Genomic DNA, 18,271 nt, shown 5'->3' on the forward strand with positions numbered 1-18,271 from the left:
TTAGAGAATAATTATTTTCTAATTTCTTGATATAATATTTTATTTCCTCAGTCTTTTCGCTTGTTATATTAATATTTTCATATAATTTGAGTTACTTAAAATATAATTTTGTGAGATATTTTCCAAATCCTATTTTAGATTATTATTTTAATTTAAAGTTGTGTTATAAGAGCTGATATTTAATAATAAATAAAATTATTGTTTAAATATTGCACATATAAAATATTAAAATGTTAAAGGAAAGGAAGCGACGGGAATATTATCATATAAATCTCAGACTTCTGAAAAATATCAATTTAAAGCACTTTGATTGCGCAATTATTATAAGATATTCATATTCGTCTATAATTATATAAATCAACACACACAAACAACCATATATATATACACACTCTATACACACCTCACTCTATTGGTCACTCTTTCTCGTATAATAATCCATTTTTCCTCTCTCATTCTCCATTTCTGTGGCTGCCAACATCAATTCCTATGGCTACCCAAGGTCAAGTTATCACTTGCAAAGGTACTGTTCACCCCATCTTATCTTTTCCCACCTATATGTATATAACACTATGTTTCAGTTTAATTGAAGCCTGATTTATGCTTGCCTGCTAACTGTTTGATTCAATGCCTGAATGAAGCTGCGGTTGCCTATGAGCCAAACAAGCCATTAGTGATTGAAGATGTTCAAGTGGATCCTCCCCAAGCTGGGGAAGTGAGGATTAAGATCTTGTTCACTGCTCTTTGTCACACTGATGCTTATACTTGGAGTGGCAAGGTCTCTTTTTTTATTGACCCTCTTCTTGTTTTTCGGTTATTTGTTTGTGTGTTTGTGGGTGTTATCTGTGCTAGATCCAAAATTTAGATTTGATTTGAGTTGGGTTTGTTTCTGGATTTGAATGTATAGCGTTATAGTTGCTGTAAGCAAGAAAGAATGCTATCTTGGTAATGGAAGTGTGCGAGTTTTTGGGGTTTGCAAAGTTGGTGCTTTATCATATTTTATTATTTTGTGAATTGAGATTCGAGTTGTCGGATTGATCTAAAGCTTGATCTAGTTATGTTAACAAGGTTGGATTCGTGAGGGTTTTGGGGGAGGCTGCAGAGGGGAGTGTGTTAGTACGAATATAGTGGTAACGGTTGTTTGAGTGTTTTGTGATGCTTTTAGTCTATGTGGTGGAATTTTGGGCTGCAAAAGATGTGGTAATGGTTCGTGTATGGCGTACGCTAACTTGAAGAAACAGTTTCATTTGATTGGGAAAAATTCATTTGATTGGTGTTTTCTACTATGTAGTGACCCGTGTAGGGTTCTTATGTAACACTGCATTTTTTAGTAACCCCTTAAGTTCATTTTCTGTTTCCTGAGAAAATTTTGTATTCTTGATCACCTGTTCTATTTTTGGTAACTACCCTAAGAAATGGTGTTTATTCTAGGATTTCTATGTTCTGATCAAGCATTTACTAAATTTTCTTGCAGGATCCTGAGGGTTTATTCCCATGTATTCTTGGTCATGAGGCTGCTGGGTAAGTAACCACATTCTTTAAGTTTGTATTATTTCATTAGTGAAAATGATTAAGTTATGAAAGTCCTGTTGCAGTATTGTTGAAAGTGTTGGTGAAGGAGTGACTGAGGTTCAGGCAGGAGACCATGTTATACCTTGTTATCAGGCAGAATGTAGGGAGTGCAAGTTTTGCAAGTCGGGGAAGACAAATCTCTGTGGAAAAGTCAGGGGAGCTACAGGAGTCGGAGTCATGATGAACGACCGCAAGAGTCGTTTCTCAGTCAATGGGAAGCCTCTTTACCATTTCATGGGAACATCAACTTTTAGTCAGTACACTGTACTGCATGATGTTAGTGTTGCCAAAATTGATCCAAAAGCTCCTCTGGATAAAGTGTGCCTTCTTGGCTGTGGTGTTCCTACTGGTATCTTCGTTTCTCTCTTCTTTTGTAATGATTATATATTTCAATAAAATATTTCAACAGCTATTTCATCAAATAAAAACATTTCATCTTGTTGATTACTAAATTGATCTTGTTTCTAGTACTTGCCCTCCTGACTATCTGAATTCTGAAATTTAATATTTGTCTGCACTATATTATTAGCAATGTTTGTAATTATTTCAGGTCTTGGAGCAGTCTGGAATACAGCCAAAGTAGAGCCAGGTTCTATTGTTGCTGTTTTTGGACTTGGGACTGTTGGTCTTGCGGTAAGTATATGAGAAACTGTTTTTTTTTGTTTTGATATCTATTATTCTAATCATTCAAGTATTACTCAACAGGTGGCTGAGGGTGCCAAAGCAGCTGGTGCTTCACGCATTATTGGTGTCGACATTGACGACAGAAAGTTTGAGCGAGGTTAGCTTCTAAATATTACTTATTATTGCAGTATTTGATAGTTTTGCTGATAAAGTGCTCTGATGTGCATGATACAGAGTTTTAGTGTTCAGTACTTTTGATCCACTTGATATATGAATATCTGTAGGCTGTAGCAGGTCTCTTTTGTTCTACATTTCGTAGTTTTGTGGTAAATTATAAGTAACGGTGATGGAACAACCTCTGTGTCATGAGCTTGGTTAAGGGAGAAACTCATGTGCTGTTAAAAATATCTGTTCAAGTTAACCGTCATGTTTTTAATAAACAGTTTTTGATAATTTGCTTTGCAACAGAAGTTTCTGGTACAACTAGAGTTTCTTATTTTTTTGCTTTTGATATATGATTTTCGCAGCTAAGAAATTTGGCGTCACTGAGTTTGTGAATCCAAAGGAACATGAGAAACCAATACAGCAGGTTCTTGTTGATCTCACTGATGGTGGAGTTGATTATAGTTTTGAGTGCATTGGTAACGTCTCGGTCATGAGAGCTGCTTTGGAGTGCTGCCACAAGGTAAATAAACAGTGCAACAATAGTTGTATCAATCAATAATAAAATGAAAATAGGCATGTGATTTACATTAAACATTTGCAGGGATGGGGCACTTCTGTTATTGTGGGTGTCGCCGCATCTGGTCAAGAGATATCCACTCGTCCGTTTCAGCTGGTGACAGGCCGTGTCTGGAAAGGAACAGCTTTTGGTGGATTCAAAAGCCGATCACAAGTACCCTGGCTTGTGGAGAAGTATATGAAGAAGGTAATAGAATTTGATAAGAGCCCTGCTCATTTGTTCCTTTACGAATCAGTCACTGACTCACTCGTGAAATCTCTGAACCTCTTACTTTATGTTACAGGAAATCAAGGTTGATGAATACATCACTCACGAATTGACTCTGGCAGAGATCAATAAAGCTTTTGATCTGTTACATGAAGGGGATTGCCTCCGCTGTGTCCTTACAGTGGAGTAGATTATTTGGCTAGTGCATGCCTCTTCTTAATAAAGAACTTGCCCACCTTTCCATGATCCCATCAGTTGTATTTTGGATCCAGAATTTCTTATCTTATGTTTTCTTAAACAGGTTTGAGTTTACAATACTGGACCAGGGTATCTATGCTGAAATTTGTTTGCTGTTATAGTTTGTCTCTCGGTTTAGTTAGTTATTATTCCCGCCGTCCCTTTTTACATGCTCAATTTGATTTTCAAGGAGTCAAATTGACCGATATTTGACTTAACATTACAAATTACCTATTCATTATTTTTAAAATCTGAAAGTGACATATTAAAATAGATTAAATGAACTTTCTAATATAATTTTTATTATTTTTTCTAATTATATGATACGTGTATATTTTAGTCAAAGTCTGGTTAAAAGTTAAAATGAACATGTAAACGGGGAAGTAGTCACTCATTAATAATACAAGTAAACAGAACTTGGCGTAATATTCTCTCTATATTAATATATGATAATATCGAAGAGCTGCTAATTTAGTAGAGAGAGAGAGTAAAGAAAGAGCAGATGAAATGAATGGTTCGGGTGCAATTTATGGATGTGACTTCAAAATAAAGAACAAGAGCATCAGGTGTTTTTTCATCTGCCTGGCAGTGTTCTAAAAATTCTCAATTCAACCGATTAATCTCCGATTAATCCCTGCAAAGTCGGCTACCGATTCGATTTTTGAAATCCGATTAATCCTTATATATATTTCTTAATCGAAATATATACGATAAATTATTAAAATTAAAATACTATATTACTTTAAATATGATCAATTATAGAGTTTATAAATATAGTAAATATATTATTTACTAAATAGCTAATATAATAATAACTAAATATTAAATAATATTTTAATATTAAAATAAATCCGATTTTCACTCCGATTAATCCCTGAGTCGGTAGCTCAGCTGATTAGGTACGATTCCCGATTTCTGTAACACTGCTGCCTAGTCCTATTATTGTATATTTATTGACAAAATATAGAACAAAGGGCATTAAAAAAAATTTATGAATTGAAAAATATATTTAAACTGATTTTTTTTTTATGTTCTAATAGTTAGGATATAGAGTTTTCTTATCATATTATCTATATAAGTCAAAATTTCTATTGAAACTTTCCAATTTTTCGAGCGGTTATGGTTTATTTACAAAGTGGGTTATAAATTGTTAGTCGTATAACTTAGAGATCATTTGTTAAATCTGGATGATTATTTCTGGATGAGTGAACTTCTGGATGATGAGTTAATCTGAATGGGTGAATGAATGACGTTGTTTGTTAGTATTTTTTTTTTTTTACGTATCTCGATGATGAGAGATAATGCCTTGTATAACCAAAATTTGGTTATTCAATGATCAAAATATCATAACTCAGTAATAATGTCTTTTTTAACCATTTGCTGACGCATCCACCAAATGTGCATAGAAGATTAATTTTAATTATGAGCACGCCAGCTATATGTTTCCATCAGCCAAACAAAAGTTACGAATGAAATACCTCAATCCTATACTCTAATTCATTTTCTTTCTTTCTAACTTTTAGATCGTCCTCTATCTTTTTTAACGTCATCTTCTTCTCCATCCTCCTTTCTAACTTCCATTCTCGATCTTAATTTATCCTCTTTCTCGCACCTCACCTTCTACATATGTGTGTATCTGAAAATGAAATTGAATGTTTTTAGAATGATTTTTCCAATTTAATAAGGAACACGGTGAAGATTATAACATCTTGATTCCTGATTAGAAGAGCTTTTGATAACCTTGAGCTCTTGAATTAAAATCCTTCCCATGGAGTATATCACATACGCATCTTTAGTATGCGAATGTTGAAGGTGAGAAGATGTGGGTATAACAAAAAAGTAACATGGAGTGTGGTTCATGCATATCCTGAGACCTGAGTAGGTAATTTGATCACACACCTTGCAATCATAGTGATTATGGCAACAGAATGATTACGCATATTTGTAATGCGTAGTTACTATACACGCATTCTGTGTACACGTATTCAATTGGGTATTTAGGACGCAATTTCAGACACTCGTTATTTTGGACGCTAGTTCTTTAAAATTAGTTAAAAAGGGGGTTAATTATCAAGTTGGTCATTGGAGTAGGCTTAATGTATCAAGTTGGTCACTGAACTCAAAACGGTATCAAAATGGTCACTGACGTCACCATAAATATCAAAAAAGTACCTTGAAATATGAGTTCAAGTAGTAAAAATATTATTTATAAAGATTTACACATTATTTTTAAATGTTATCACAACCAAGTAAAAGGTTATGATTTCTAGTATTTAAAATAATATATTTATATTTTATCAAGTTTATTTATTATTTATATTTTATTATATAGTTATTTTCTTTGTTTTAATTAAAAATAAATAATAAATAAACTTGATAAAATCTAAATATATTATCATAAATATTAGAAGTCATAACCTTTAACTTGGTTTTGGTAACATTCAAAAATAATGTGTAAAACTTTATAAATAATATTTTTACTGCTTGAACTTATATTTCAAGGTACTTTTTTGATATTTATGGCCACTTCAGTGACCATCTTGATACCGTTTTGAGTTCAGTGACCAATTTGATACATTAAACCCACTTCAGTGACCAACTTGATAATTAACCCGTTAAAAAGGGCTTTCACCCTCTGGATGACTAGCACGAGTTACTCTTAAATATATTATTTTATTAAATTTTATTATATTATTGATGGGAACGGAACTTGAATCATATAATGAATTTTTTAATATTGTATCAAATTACAAAATATACATATATTCTATTATTATATTTTAATATAGATGCCATGCTAAATAATCAATATTATTATACAAAATAAATTTTAGCCGACTGATGTTTAAAAACAAATTATACTTCTTGTTACCCATATACTTATATCAGGTGGATTTTATTTCTTTAAAATTATAATATTTTTTAATAATATAATATATATTTAAAATATTTAATTTTAAAATACAAATGTTAATTTTTTTTATATAATTGGGCTCATTAACATATATTTTAATATTTAAAAGCGAAATTCCAAAATGTTAAAATTTTCAATATTCCAAAATTATAAAATAATTAAATATAAATATATAAAATAATTTAAAAGATTAGTGTTATTAAGTGATTATTTGTCAAATCTGAATAATATAATAAAAGATTAATTAATTATATGTTTTTTATTGATTTTTTTTTAAAAAAAATGATGCGCTAGACCTGCTTGCTTCTGAATGACACATGCTACTTTTGCTTGCTTCTGAATGACACATGCTACTTTTTTTTAGGGGGATCTTAACAAAAGAAAATGAATGGTCCAGGATATTTGGTCTCATCACCTGTTAACAAACGCCGTTTTAGTCTTCCTCCTTAATAAATAACGCGTAAAACGTCCTCATCACATTCTACTACTCTACACAGTTTCTCACACATTTGAGCACCCCTTGCGTAATCAAGCAAACCCCACTACCCCTCGCCCGGCTCTCTATATAAGTGTATTAAATATCGATATTACCTGACAAGGCCTCAAGGAAGCAAACATGGATGGTTACATATTAAATATCCATAGCATTGCTGCACAAGGCCTCAGCAAAGCAAGTCCATACTATGCTCGCGTCTCCATTCTAGGCGACCATCAGATTACAGAGTGGACGACTCATGTGGAAACACAAGGCGGCAACAATCCAAGATGGAACCAACAGAGGAGCATAATGCTCAACAAGACTAATGTGCACCGGGAACTTGTGTATGTCGTGGTCAAGATATTTAACAAGAGGCCTGTGCTAGATAAGTGTGTAGGACAAGCACGTGTCCCCATTGGCCAAACCATCGACTACGAGACTCAGAGATTTGCGCTTTCAAGAAGCAAGTTTCAGATCAACAAGGCCAAAGGGGCAATAAAACTTGCTTGTCGGATCGAGCCACTTCAAGTGACTGCTGAAACTCAGGAGGCTCATCATGCTCAGCAGACTGCTCCTGCTGCAACAGCTTCCTCTTCCAGTTATCAACAAGGTGGTTTCTGGTATCCACCACCGCCGCCGCCAGCTTATTACCAGCCTATGCCGCAACAGCCCCAGAGGCTAGGACTTGGTGCAATTGCGCCCCTAGGTATGATGGCCGCTAATATCTTCGGAGCGTCGCTTCCTGATGTCATTCCATCTGACTTCTGGTGATCATTTGCTTCAATTCTGGTGTATGATTGTAGAGTGCTTATTGCAATCATCTTATTTCAGTATTAATGTGTAGAGCCACAGACAGATGGCGAATAATTTAGGGGATGATGATATGTGTGGTTTTGGGCCATCATCCTAGTGTTTGGTTCTTGATATTTTTGTGTGTGATTGTTGATTTCTTATTGTACTATCTTGTTATTGTAACATCTTGTTTCAATATATTAATGTTTTGTGATTCTTGTCCATAAATATATATATTCATGCCCTTTTGTTCAACTTTAATTCTCAGTAATAGAGATCAAGTCACTCCAAACTTTAGTGAAAAGGAATAAAGGCAAATAAGAGCCCTACTCATTTGTTCCGTTACGAATCAGTCACTCGTGTAATCCCTGAAAGGCTGAACCTCTTCCCTTATGTTACAGGAAATCAAGGAAAATGGCCGAATAATCCCTGAACCATGTGTCTTCCTCAATGTAACTAGCTGATATTTTTACTAAAGCCCTTAGTGCACCTCAGATGCGCTTTTTGGGTTACATGCCTGGACTTGTCTTGAATCATCTTTCAAGCTTGAGGGAAGGATCTCAAGATACGGTCATTTTAGTAAACTCAGTTTGAGTAATTTGAGCAAATCTGTTAGAGTTTGTTAGTATATATAGATTGATGTGCTGACATTGTGTAAACTCCTGATTTTGTACATACACTTTTCTGAATACAATTTGAAGCTTTAATGCTTCCGGTTCATCATCTTCATATGAAGATATACTTAAATTATTAGAACTACTCCAAATACGTACACTGCACATGTTAGAGACTTAGAGTGCATGCATGAATTTAGTTTTCACATATGATTAATTATTATAAAAGTAATTTTAAATCAAATACATTGCATGTGACTGATTCATGTTTTTAAAAATAATGAATTATAATTTATAAACATATTGAAATTCGGTAAAATAATAAAATATAATTTTATCGATAAAGTACTAAAATATTATTATATCGATAAAATAATAAATTCGGTAAAATAATATTTTTTTCCCGGTCCCAAAGGTATTACTTTAAAGAGGTTTAACTGTACTCCAAATACATATGACCTAATGTCAGTCTTATATTCAGTTTTATATTGATCCTTATTTAAACTATTAAATGATATTTGAATTTGTTCATTTTTCTTTAAAAATAAATTATATCTATTTTTAGAAGTCTGAATCATGCTTCGAGCAAGATTAACCATATTCATTTTTAATTTTAAACTCATTTATGTAAATAATTAGTTTATAAATATTAATTTATCATGTAAACAATACAAAAGATTTAAGAGAAAAAATAACTTGATCTTAAATAAATAGAATAATAAGAAAAATAAAAATAAAACAATCTTTTTATACATGTGGTTAATATATTTCAGCATCTAGTTGAATGGTGGTGGTGTTCGCGGGGCTCGCCGCTTCTGCAGTTCAATCTAAAGAGGCCGAGGCTGTTTGTCTGAGATTAAAGTCTGAGTTTAAACTGAAAAGTGAAAATTCAGTTTAAAATCGGAAATAAGTCAAAATCCGGTTAAAATCTTAGTTTGACGTACTTTTTCAATGACTTACAATTTTTTGAATTTTGGTTTTAATAAAAATTTCTTATAAATCATAAATTATCAATAAATCAATTTTATTATTATTATTATTATATTTTTAATAATCTATAAATTTTCAATAAATCAACATTATCCAAACAAATATTTCAAACTACCAGCATTTCACATAAAATCACGTTAAATGTTAAATTATAAATCATAAACTAAAAATTCAACCAAACAAGTTTTAAACGGCATAGTTAAACTGGCCTGCGTAGTTAACTTTTTAAATGCTTACTAGCTTATAGCCCGTGCAAGGCACGGGAGATTTTTAATCATTTATAAACTTTTTAAATATATTTTAAATGGTGTGAAAAAATTTAATTTATAAATAATAAATTAAAATTGCATGTATCATGCCAAAGTATTAAATTCTTTCTATCAAATTTTAAATTATTTTAAGTAGAATATGTGACGCCAACTCCTATTAGATTATATTTATAAATGTATTTTATATTAGAATTATTATAATGTGATTTAAATATTTTTCTAAAAATTTTTATGGTTCAGGATTAAAATTGATAAACACAATTTGTTTTGAATTCAGAAGATGAATCATAAACATGCAATAAGATGGTAGAATTTGTTTTGGATTAAAAAAAGTTTTTGTATTCGTTCCTCACATAAATCGGGCTTATTAATTTTAAATTATATTAGATAAAAATAATTTTGTGATGGTGCGATTTATATGTTTCTACAAATAAAATTGGTAGAAAATATTTATTTTGGATTAAAAAAAATCATAAACACGTAAAATACAGAATTTGTTTTGGATTTAGAAAATGAATTATAAACAAGCAAGTAGATATCAGTTGTCTTATGGAACAGAAGTTAATTTTGTTCTAATCTAACAGTGCTTATTTGTTCAATATATGATCCGGTGGATAAAAATCATTTTGTGACGATGCGATTTATACTATTCTACAATTAAAGTTTGTAGAAAATATTTATTTTGAATTAAAAAAAACCAAAAACACACGAAAGATAGAATTTGTTTTGGATTCAGAAAAGTAATTATAAACATGCAAGTAGATGTCAGTTTCCTTATAGAACAGCATTTAATTTTGTTCTAATCTAACAGTACTTATTTGTTCAATATACGATCCAACGATCCAACGGATGATAAGCTTTTGGACCATAGGACCATGCGACCAAATTATCTCCCTTACGCTTATTATATATAAGTATATAATGGTTTATTTATGAAGAGGAAGTCATGGGTTAATAGAATCTTTGGCACGGTTTGCTTTTGCTGTTGCAGACAACAAAAATAGCTTTTTGCTCAAAAGTAGGTGAAAAACTGTTTGATAAATCTAAAAGTAGCTTTTCTGAACAGCGCTGCTACAAATTTCAATGTAAAATTCATCAAAAATATTAATTTTTTATATTATAACTCGAAATAAGCACATACCAAAAAAATTACCAAACAGTTATCCGATTCTACAATAACATTTTTTTTACCAGTATTTTTTTCCAAACAGCACAGTAATTTAGAACAGCACTCTCAAACAGACTCTTAGTCGGATAACTAATACTCCCTCTGTTTGTAAAAAAATTGACGTTTGAGAGTTTTGCATAAGTATTAAGAAAGTCATTTATTTTTGTTTAGATTTAGTTAATGTGGGAGCTTATTTCCTTTTAGGACCTTTGAGATTGAGAACACCTCCTGCCTTCCAAACAGATTACTACTACATTGGCAACGTTGAAAATAATTTGATTGTCTTATTGTCTGCTTTTGAGAATTGAGAGCGACAATTAATAAAAAACAAAAAAGGATTTCCAAAACCTCATCTAATTACAAACAGAGGGAGTAACTTAGTTTTCCGTATAAAATATAAGACACAAAGCGTCAACGCGCAATAACGCGTAAAAACGTCACATTTCGCCGGTCCAAACGCCCCCCCCCCCCCCCCCCCCCCCCCGGCAGGCAAAAACCCAGCCACCATAACTTGAATGAACTTAATATGTGACGAATAAGATTAATTTCAAATATTTTATAAATGAATTAAATCACTGTAACCGAAAATTCAGATATACATTATAAGACAATTTTTTTTAAAAAAAATGACTTATTTCTTAAAGTAAAGAAATAGATAAAAAGTGATAAGTAAATAAATTAATAAATTATTTGAAAAAAAGTAAAAACTCTGAAAAGATAAAATTCTCAAATGAGTAAAAAAAGCAGAAGTTAGAAGTATCTTCTGCTTCCCTTTGTTTTAAAAGTAAAGTTATTTACTTATTGAAAGTAATTATAAACTTGCATGATCATCAAGTAATTTTTTGAATATATTTAATTGAAATTTTGATAAATTTATATATATATATATTTATATATATATATATATATATATATATATTTATATATATACACTATATCTGATTTTTGATTTTATATAGATTTTAAATAAAAATTTCTTTAAAGTATGATTACAATCTTTTGGAATCCTGGCCCGATACTGAATAGAAAAGATGTCAACTGATGTTGTAAAACTTTTTAGCAGGAAAATGGCGACCACCTCAATCCCTCTATATAAGCAGACACAAACATTTGTTTTGTATACAACCCCTCTTTCTCTCTGACCCCCTCTATATAAGTTCACCCAACCTTTATTTTGTATGCAACCATTTCTCCCCCTCCCTAAGAAAGCAAACATGGATGGTTACATATTAAATATCCATAGCATTGCTGCACAAGGCCTCAGCAAAGCAAGTCCATACTATGCTCGCGTCTCCATTCTAGGCGACCATCAGATCACAGAGTGGACAACGCATGTGGATACACAAGGCGGCAACAATCCAAGATGGAACCAACAGAGGACCATAATGCTCAACAAGTCTCATGTGCACCGGGAACTTGTGTATGTCGTGGTCAAGATATTTAAGAAGAGGTCTGTGCTGGATAAGTGTGTAGGACAAGTACGTGTCCCCGTTGGCCAAACCATCGACTACGAGACTCAGAGGTTTGCGCTTTCAAGAAGCAAGTTTCAGATCAACCAGGCCAAAGGGGCAATAAAACTTGCTTGTCGGATCCAGCCACTTCAAGTGACTGCTGCTGAAACTCACGACGCTCATCATGCTCAGCCTGCTGCAGCAGCTTCCTCTTCCAGTTATCAACAAGGTTTCTGGTATCCACCACCAGCAGCTTATTACCAGCCTATGCCGCAACATCCCCAGAGGCCTAATAAACTAGGACTTGGTGCAGTTGTGCCCCTAGTTATGATGGCTGCTAATATCTTATTTCAGTAAGACTGTGCCACAGATGGCGAATAATTTAGGGGATGATGATATTTGTGGTTTGGGCCATCATTCTAGTGTTTGGTTCTTGACATTTTTGTGTGTGATTGTTGATTTCTTATTGTACTATCTTGTTATTGTAACATCTTGTTTCAATATATTAATGTTTTGTGATTCTTGTCCATAACATAAATATATATATTCATGCCCTTTTGTTCAACTTAAATTTCTCACTAATAGAGATCAAGTCACTCCAAACTTTAGTGAAAAGGAATACAACTTTTAAAGGCAAATAAGAGGCCTACTCATCAGTCACTCGTGTCATCCCTTAACCTCTTCTCTTATGTTACAGGAAATCAAGGAAAATGTCTAAAGTACAGAAATCAGTTTTTATGAAAATATCAGAGTTTTCAATAGCGAAGACTGCACTTTTCGGATAAACGAATTCCAGGACTTATTTTAATCACAAAAATTGGTTTATACTGAAATACAATAATTCCGTAATCACTAGACACTTATTGTATTATATAATTTCATCTAAAAGGGATTATCTGATTTTAAAGTAGCATTACATCTGATTCTTAGAAATAGACCTTTGAAGTTTGGATATTAGAAATTAGAATACTATAAAAACCATTTGACTATATGTTAAACCTTCTGTCATCCATCCTTTTTTGCCTTCCTACCCCTCACTTGTTTTAACATTTCAATCGGAAAGGTTTTCTCTCCAACAGACTTATACATGGGGTTTTATTTTCTGATAACCAGATTTTAAGATCTTGGAAGCAAACATATTAAACACTTTAAGGTCAAAAATCCTCTTAAACCTTATTTTTTAAAGGTTAAGGAGGTTCAAGTCCCCTATAAGTTTAAAAGGTTAAACTCCCCCCAAGGTTCTGCTTAGCCTCTATATAAGCTGACTTAAGGTCTTAAGCTTTTGTATCCAACACAACAGATTATCATATCTCTCTCTCTTTATCTCTCTTGATCCTTTCTAATTCAGTTTTGCCAATGACAAGACCAGCATTGCAGCCTTACCAATCTCTCATAGATACTATTCCCAAAAAAGGCGTGAGTGAAGCAAACCTGGATCATATCATTTTCAAAATCCACAGCATTGCCGTGGAAGGCCTGATCAAGGCAAGTCCATACTATGCTGAGGTCTCTGTTGTAGGCGATGATGAGATTACAAAGTGGACTACTTGTGTGGATAAACAAGGTGGCAAGAATCCGAAATGGAACAAGGAGAGGACGGTAATGCTCAACAGGACTAATGTGCATCGAAACAATGTATATGTTGTGGTGAAGATATATGAGAAAGGGATTGTTTTGGACAACTGTGTCGGAGAAGTACGTGTCCCTGTTGGCGAAAGGATCGACTATGAGACTGAGAGATTCACACTTGTAAGAAGTAAGTTTCAGGTCAAGAAGGCCAGAGGGGCAATAAAACTTGCTTGTCAGATTGAGGCAGTTCAAGTGACTGCTGAAACTCACGAGGTTGTCGTTGCTTCTCCAGCTCGATCCGCTAATGCTAAACCAGAAGAAATCTTTAACTCTTCCGTTGATGACGTTGCTGCAGTTTTTGCCCACCAAGCTGCTCCTGCTCCAGCTCCAGCTCCAGCTTACGCCCACCAAGCTGCTCCTGCTCCTGCTGCTACGGCTTTCTCTGGAATGACTGCACATAACCTATCATATGAGCCGGCTCCCTACTCTCAAGTTCCCCCTGTTCCACCTTCGCCAGTAAGTTTTTCTTCGCCTGTTAATTATCAACAAGGTGCCCCAGGCTTCTGGTATCCACCACCACCACCACCTTATTACCAGCCTATGCCGCAACAGCCCACGAGGCTGAATGATCTAGGAGTTGGTGCATTTGCGCCCCTAGTTATGATGGCTGCTAATACGTTCGGAACATCACTTCCTGATGTGGTTTCATCAGACTTCTGGTCATCATTTGGTTGATTATCTTGATTTCATTAATGATTTCCAAATTTTGGGGATGATGACATTTGTATTTTGGGCCATCATCTGGGTGTTTGACTGTTGTTGATTGTTTATTGTAATATCTTGTTTCAATGTATTAATGTTTTGTGATTCTTATCTATAAATACAATATATTCACCCTTTGTTAAACTTCAGTTATCAGTAATAGGAAAGACCAAAAGCTAATCAAGTCACTCCAAACTTTAGTGAAAAGGTATACAACTTTTGAAGTGGGTAGTTTAGAAAATGAAAAGGCCTAAACTGGCATAGACATTGTTTACAAATATCATTAGTACATGAATGACTTTCTTTGCTGATCTAATTCACTCTGAACAACCGGCATACACAACACTTCTAGTCAAAGTATAGAGGATCATGATCTTTCAACTTGTTATTGATGACCATCTCACGGCGGAGGAGCCCATTTCCCCGCTTTGAACTTCTTATAGAAACTCGACTTAGCTGAGACAACATAGAATACTGCAGGAAAGGTATGAAAGAAGAATCAGACAAACAGAACACAACAAAAGTAGACAAGGCTGCAAGGATAACATACCCTACGTCAACTGAAAAAGATGACATACCAGGAATACCAGGGATTAGAAAGTTGGGTTCTCTCAGAACATCATAAAGTGTTCGCTTTTCATTTACTTTAATCCACTTGGAGCGACCTTGGCCTATGAAATGAAAAACTGTTCTTGTCAATGACTGAACTGTATTTCAGAGAAAAAACGTAGAATCCACCGGAGAAATCTAAAAAAGAAATTGCAAAACAGAAGAAAGACAGAATCACGGATCAGGAAATGCAGGGATGACGGAACAAACCATTTGAATTGACGTCATTCACTGAGTATTCATCAGCATGTTTCTCATCATCATCAAAGCTTTCAATATGAGAACCAACAGTCCCCTCCAAGAAATAGCGAAGACTGTCCTTTTTAGAAAGACGAACTCCAGAAGCAGCCTGGTGAATTATTATTTACAAATAATCAAATTGTTTTGAAATATAGAATTTCTACCGGATAAAAGGGATGAAGGGGGTGGCAATCAGAACTTCTGCGAGGCTAAAGGCTCACCAGTCCCAATTTGTAGCGGAAAGGACTAATTTATACCCAAAATGTCAAGTGGTAAAGCAAAAAATAATATTGAAAGGAAAAATCTGTCTGTTTCAATCTTTTCGACATTCAGCTGAAACAGAAAATATGTAGTATACATTGTAACTTTTTGAATGTGTAGAAAGCGGGAGCCATATTGGTTGTCGCGATGTATGTTTCATCTGCTGCTTTGCTACTATTGTTATTTATGTGAATTTCCTATAACATTCTCATAGTTTGCTTTTTTAGGGACAGGCCTTTGCAATAGCTTTTGACAATCAGATAGCAACAATAAACTATAGTCTATAGGAAGTAAAACACACCTAATTACCGCTTAAAATATATATAACACGAAATATGCTACTGAGAGCAAATTGTAGTTTGTTACTGAAGCCTTTTATCTGGAATTATAAGTTTATGACCGTATAATAGTTGGGGTAAATTATTATCAAACAGTAGCTCATAAGTTAGTAAAGAAAGAAAAGGCATATTAGAAAATAAGCAAACCTCATAGTACAGTTCAATAGCCTCCCGCTTGTAAGCATTTTCTCTATCCCATGGCAAGGGAGGACTATCTTCTGCAAACATGTTTGAAGGTCAAGGATGGCAGTTTTTAAGTATTTCTACAAGTGGTAAGCTACTCCTATCTAGCCACGGTGAACAGCATTAAACAATACAACATGGCGTTTTCATGATTTTCTAGTAGTGCTAGCTATTCCTGGATATAACAAACCCTAACAAGCTAATAAAAAAGGATATCATGTCAAGATGAGCTGAAAACATGTCAGTCTCACAGAAGTCCTCGATGAAGTCGCTGGACATGACCTCTGCATATAGAAGAAGAACAGGCCAATGAAGGATGTTATCTTTATCTATCATCGGCTTCTTTACTCCGGTGAGTTCCTGGAACATGGCCTTCCCAAACTTGATTCCTCTATCTTCAATAGCAGAGACAAGTTTCTGCGTAGTATATAACTAGACAATATGAAGAAGTGCAGGATACACAACAAAAGTTAATCATTTCCTTCCACTAATTTACGGCAAACTCAGTAAATTTACTACACCTTAGCTGCTGACAGAGCTTTAGAAACTTGAGCTTCGCGGAGCTCATTCTCTGATTTCTGCAGAGAAATCTGGCTAAAAAGCTTCTTCAATTCTTCATTATCTGGAAACTGCTCCAGACCTTTTTGACAATATGATTCTGCTTCGGCCAGCAGTTTTAGAGACAAGGACGCTTTCACGGCTCTATAGTATGCCTACAATTATGATACATACAACCATTCATTGAATATACATAATATAATGTTTAACATAGATGATCCAAGTATTTAAACCTTAGCGTAGGTGGGAGAGAGCTTGATCGCCTGTTCAGCATCTAATAGAGCGCGCCTGTAATTTCCCAGTTGTAAATTCACATGAGCTCTATTTGAAAACAGAACCGAGCTCTCAGCATCACTTAAAGCTTTTTGATTAATTGCCCTGGTGTAGCAATCAATAGCATCAGAGTAATGCTTTTTTCCCATCTTGACATACTCATTACCCTTTTCCTGTAAGACCATTGAAATTTTTTTAAAATATTTTCGTGGAGTGATTACAAAACATCTATAATTGTATAAAATAAGATATTCTCTTAATATTTTGAAGGAAAAAAACCAGTCTAACAGACAGTCAAGAGCATCCAACTCCAGTCCTTTACTTCCAACATATATGATTGTTATCTTAGTCAGGATTCTACCACATGGAAAATTCTCCTTTAAATACATCCTAACGTATCTAATCACTAGCTATGCATTAATCTTTATCAAACTAGCTACCTCTCTAACACAGTCCGCCCAGTGAACAATATAATCATAGCCTAAACAACTTGCACAACCTTACTTAAGTTCAACAATCTACCCGTTCTTACTTCCAAGGTACCCATAATCTTACTGAAAAACTATAAATCCTCGAATCATGCCACTATACAGCCAAACTTCCATCTCTTAATTCTTGACATACATAAACCAAATACCATCAAATTCTTAACAAAGAAACAAATTGTGCTTAAAAATATGAACTTTACTAACCAAGAAACAAAAATCTTCTTAAAAATGTGAACTTTACTAACCAAGAAACATAATTGTGCTTAAAATTGTGAATTTTTCGACAAAGAAACAAAACCAAAAAAAAATCACATGGCACAACATTTAATTTAAAACCCATATCAGCAAAGCTATCAACTTGCACAAAATTTAAGAGTATGTATGTATATGTAAACAAAAAAAATATAAAAAAATGAGATAAAAATGAAAAGGAAAGAGCTAGACCTTAAGTTCAACAGCAGCAGACACTTTGATAGCATTGATAGCAGCAAGATCATCTGCCTCCCTCTGGGTTTCGGGTTCTGACCCGGGTTCTAACCATAGTGCCATTTTTCTTCTTGCTTAGAGTGCGTGTATTGTGTGTGTATACAACAACTATATGTATGTAAAGGAACAAGGAAGAGGGAAGGGAGAGTTGGGCCGGAAGGCTTAGTTCTTAGGAGTGTCATTAAGTTGGGCTTTGTGGCTTGGGCCATCCAAGCCCTTCCAAATTTTATATTTTCTGTTTGTTTTGAATTGTATTTATTTTGTATTTTCGTGAACTTCACTGACATGTTGCAATAAGGCATTAGGACCGTTGATCTGTGAAGAATAACTACGATTAACTCACTAATCACGATTAACTCGGAAAATAACACTGAATAATACTTTTCTGATAATTTTAGCTTATATGTCTTGTAATTGAATATCTGTACCAATATTTTTAAATCCGA

At 33.7% G+C, this 18,271-nt stretch overlaps 3 protein-coding genes and 1 long non-coding RNA gene across 4 annotated transcripts; 3 read left to right on the plus strand and 1 right to left on the minus strand.

The window, feature by feature from the left end:
• Positions 1-330: 330 nt before the first annotated feature.
• On the plus strand, positions 331-3,501 carry LOC108205051 (alcohol dehydrogenase class-3). Its single transcript, XM_017374818.2, has 9 exons — positions 331-523; positions 642-778; positions 1,475-1,521; positions 1,596-1,921; positions 2,123-2,205; positions 2,278-2,353; positions 2,724-2,881; positions 2,963-3,124; positions 3,222-3,501. Exons 1-9 carry the CDS (start codon positions 490-492, stop codon positions 3,333-3,335), a joined length of 1,137 nt encoding a protein of 378 aa, XP_017230307.1. The 5' UTR covers positions 331-489; the 3' UTR covers positions 3,336-3,501.
• A 1,306-nt stretch (positions 3,502-4,807) lies between these two features.
• LOC108198211 (uncharacterized) lies at positions 4,808-7,821 on the plus strand. Its single transcript, XR_010288972.1, has 2 exons — positions 4,808-5,264; positions 6,661-7,821. It is a non-coding gene; the product is annotated as an uncharacterized LOC108198211 (long non-coding RNA).
• A 5,593-nt stretch (positions 7,822-13,414) lies between these two features.
• Positions 13,415-14,362, plus strand: LOC108215869 (uncharacterized). The gene has a single exon (XM_017388470.1). The coding sequence runs from the start codon at positions 13,415-13,417 to the stop codon at positions 14,360-14,362; it is 948 nt and encodes a 315-aa protein (XP_017243959.1).
• Positions 14,363-14,566: 204 nt separating this feature from the next.
• LOC108207470 (uncharacterized) lies at positions 14,567-17,942 on the minus strand. Its single transcript, XM_064089423.1, has 8 exons — positions 17,784-17,942; positions 16,812-17,024; positions 16,542-16,733; positions 16,235-16,437; positions 15,985-16,063; positions 15,209-15,347; positions 14,968-15,060; positions 14,567-14,863 (listed from the first exon to the last, which is right to left on the minus strand). The coding sequence occupies exons 1-8, from the start codon at positions 17,886-17,888 to the stop codon at positions 14,790-14,792; spliced, it is 1,098 nt and encodes a 365-aa protein (XP_063945493.1). The 5' UTR covers positions 17,889-17,942; the 3' UTR covers positions 14,567-14,789.
• Positions 17,943-18,271: the final 329 nt, after the last annotated feature.

The sequence above is a fragment of the Daucus carota genome, chromosome 1, assembly GCF_001625215.2.
Source record: "Daucus carota subsp. sativus chromosome 1, DH1 v3.0, whole genome shotgun sequence".
Lineage (NCBI taxonomy): Eukaryota > Viridiplantae > Streptophyta > Magnoliopsida > Apiales > Apiaceae > Daucus > Daucus carota.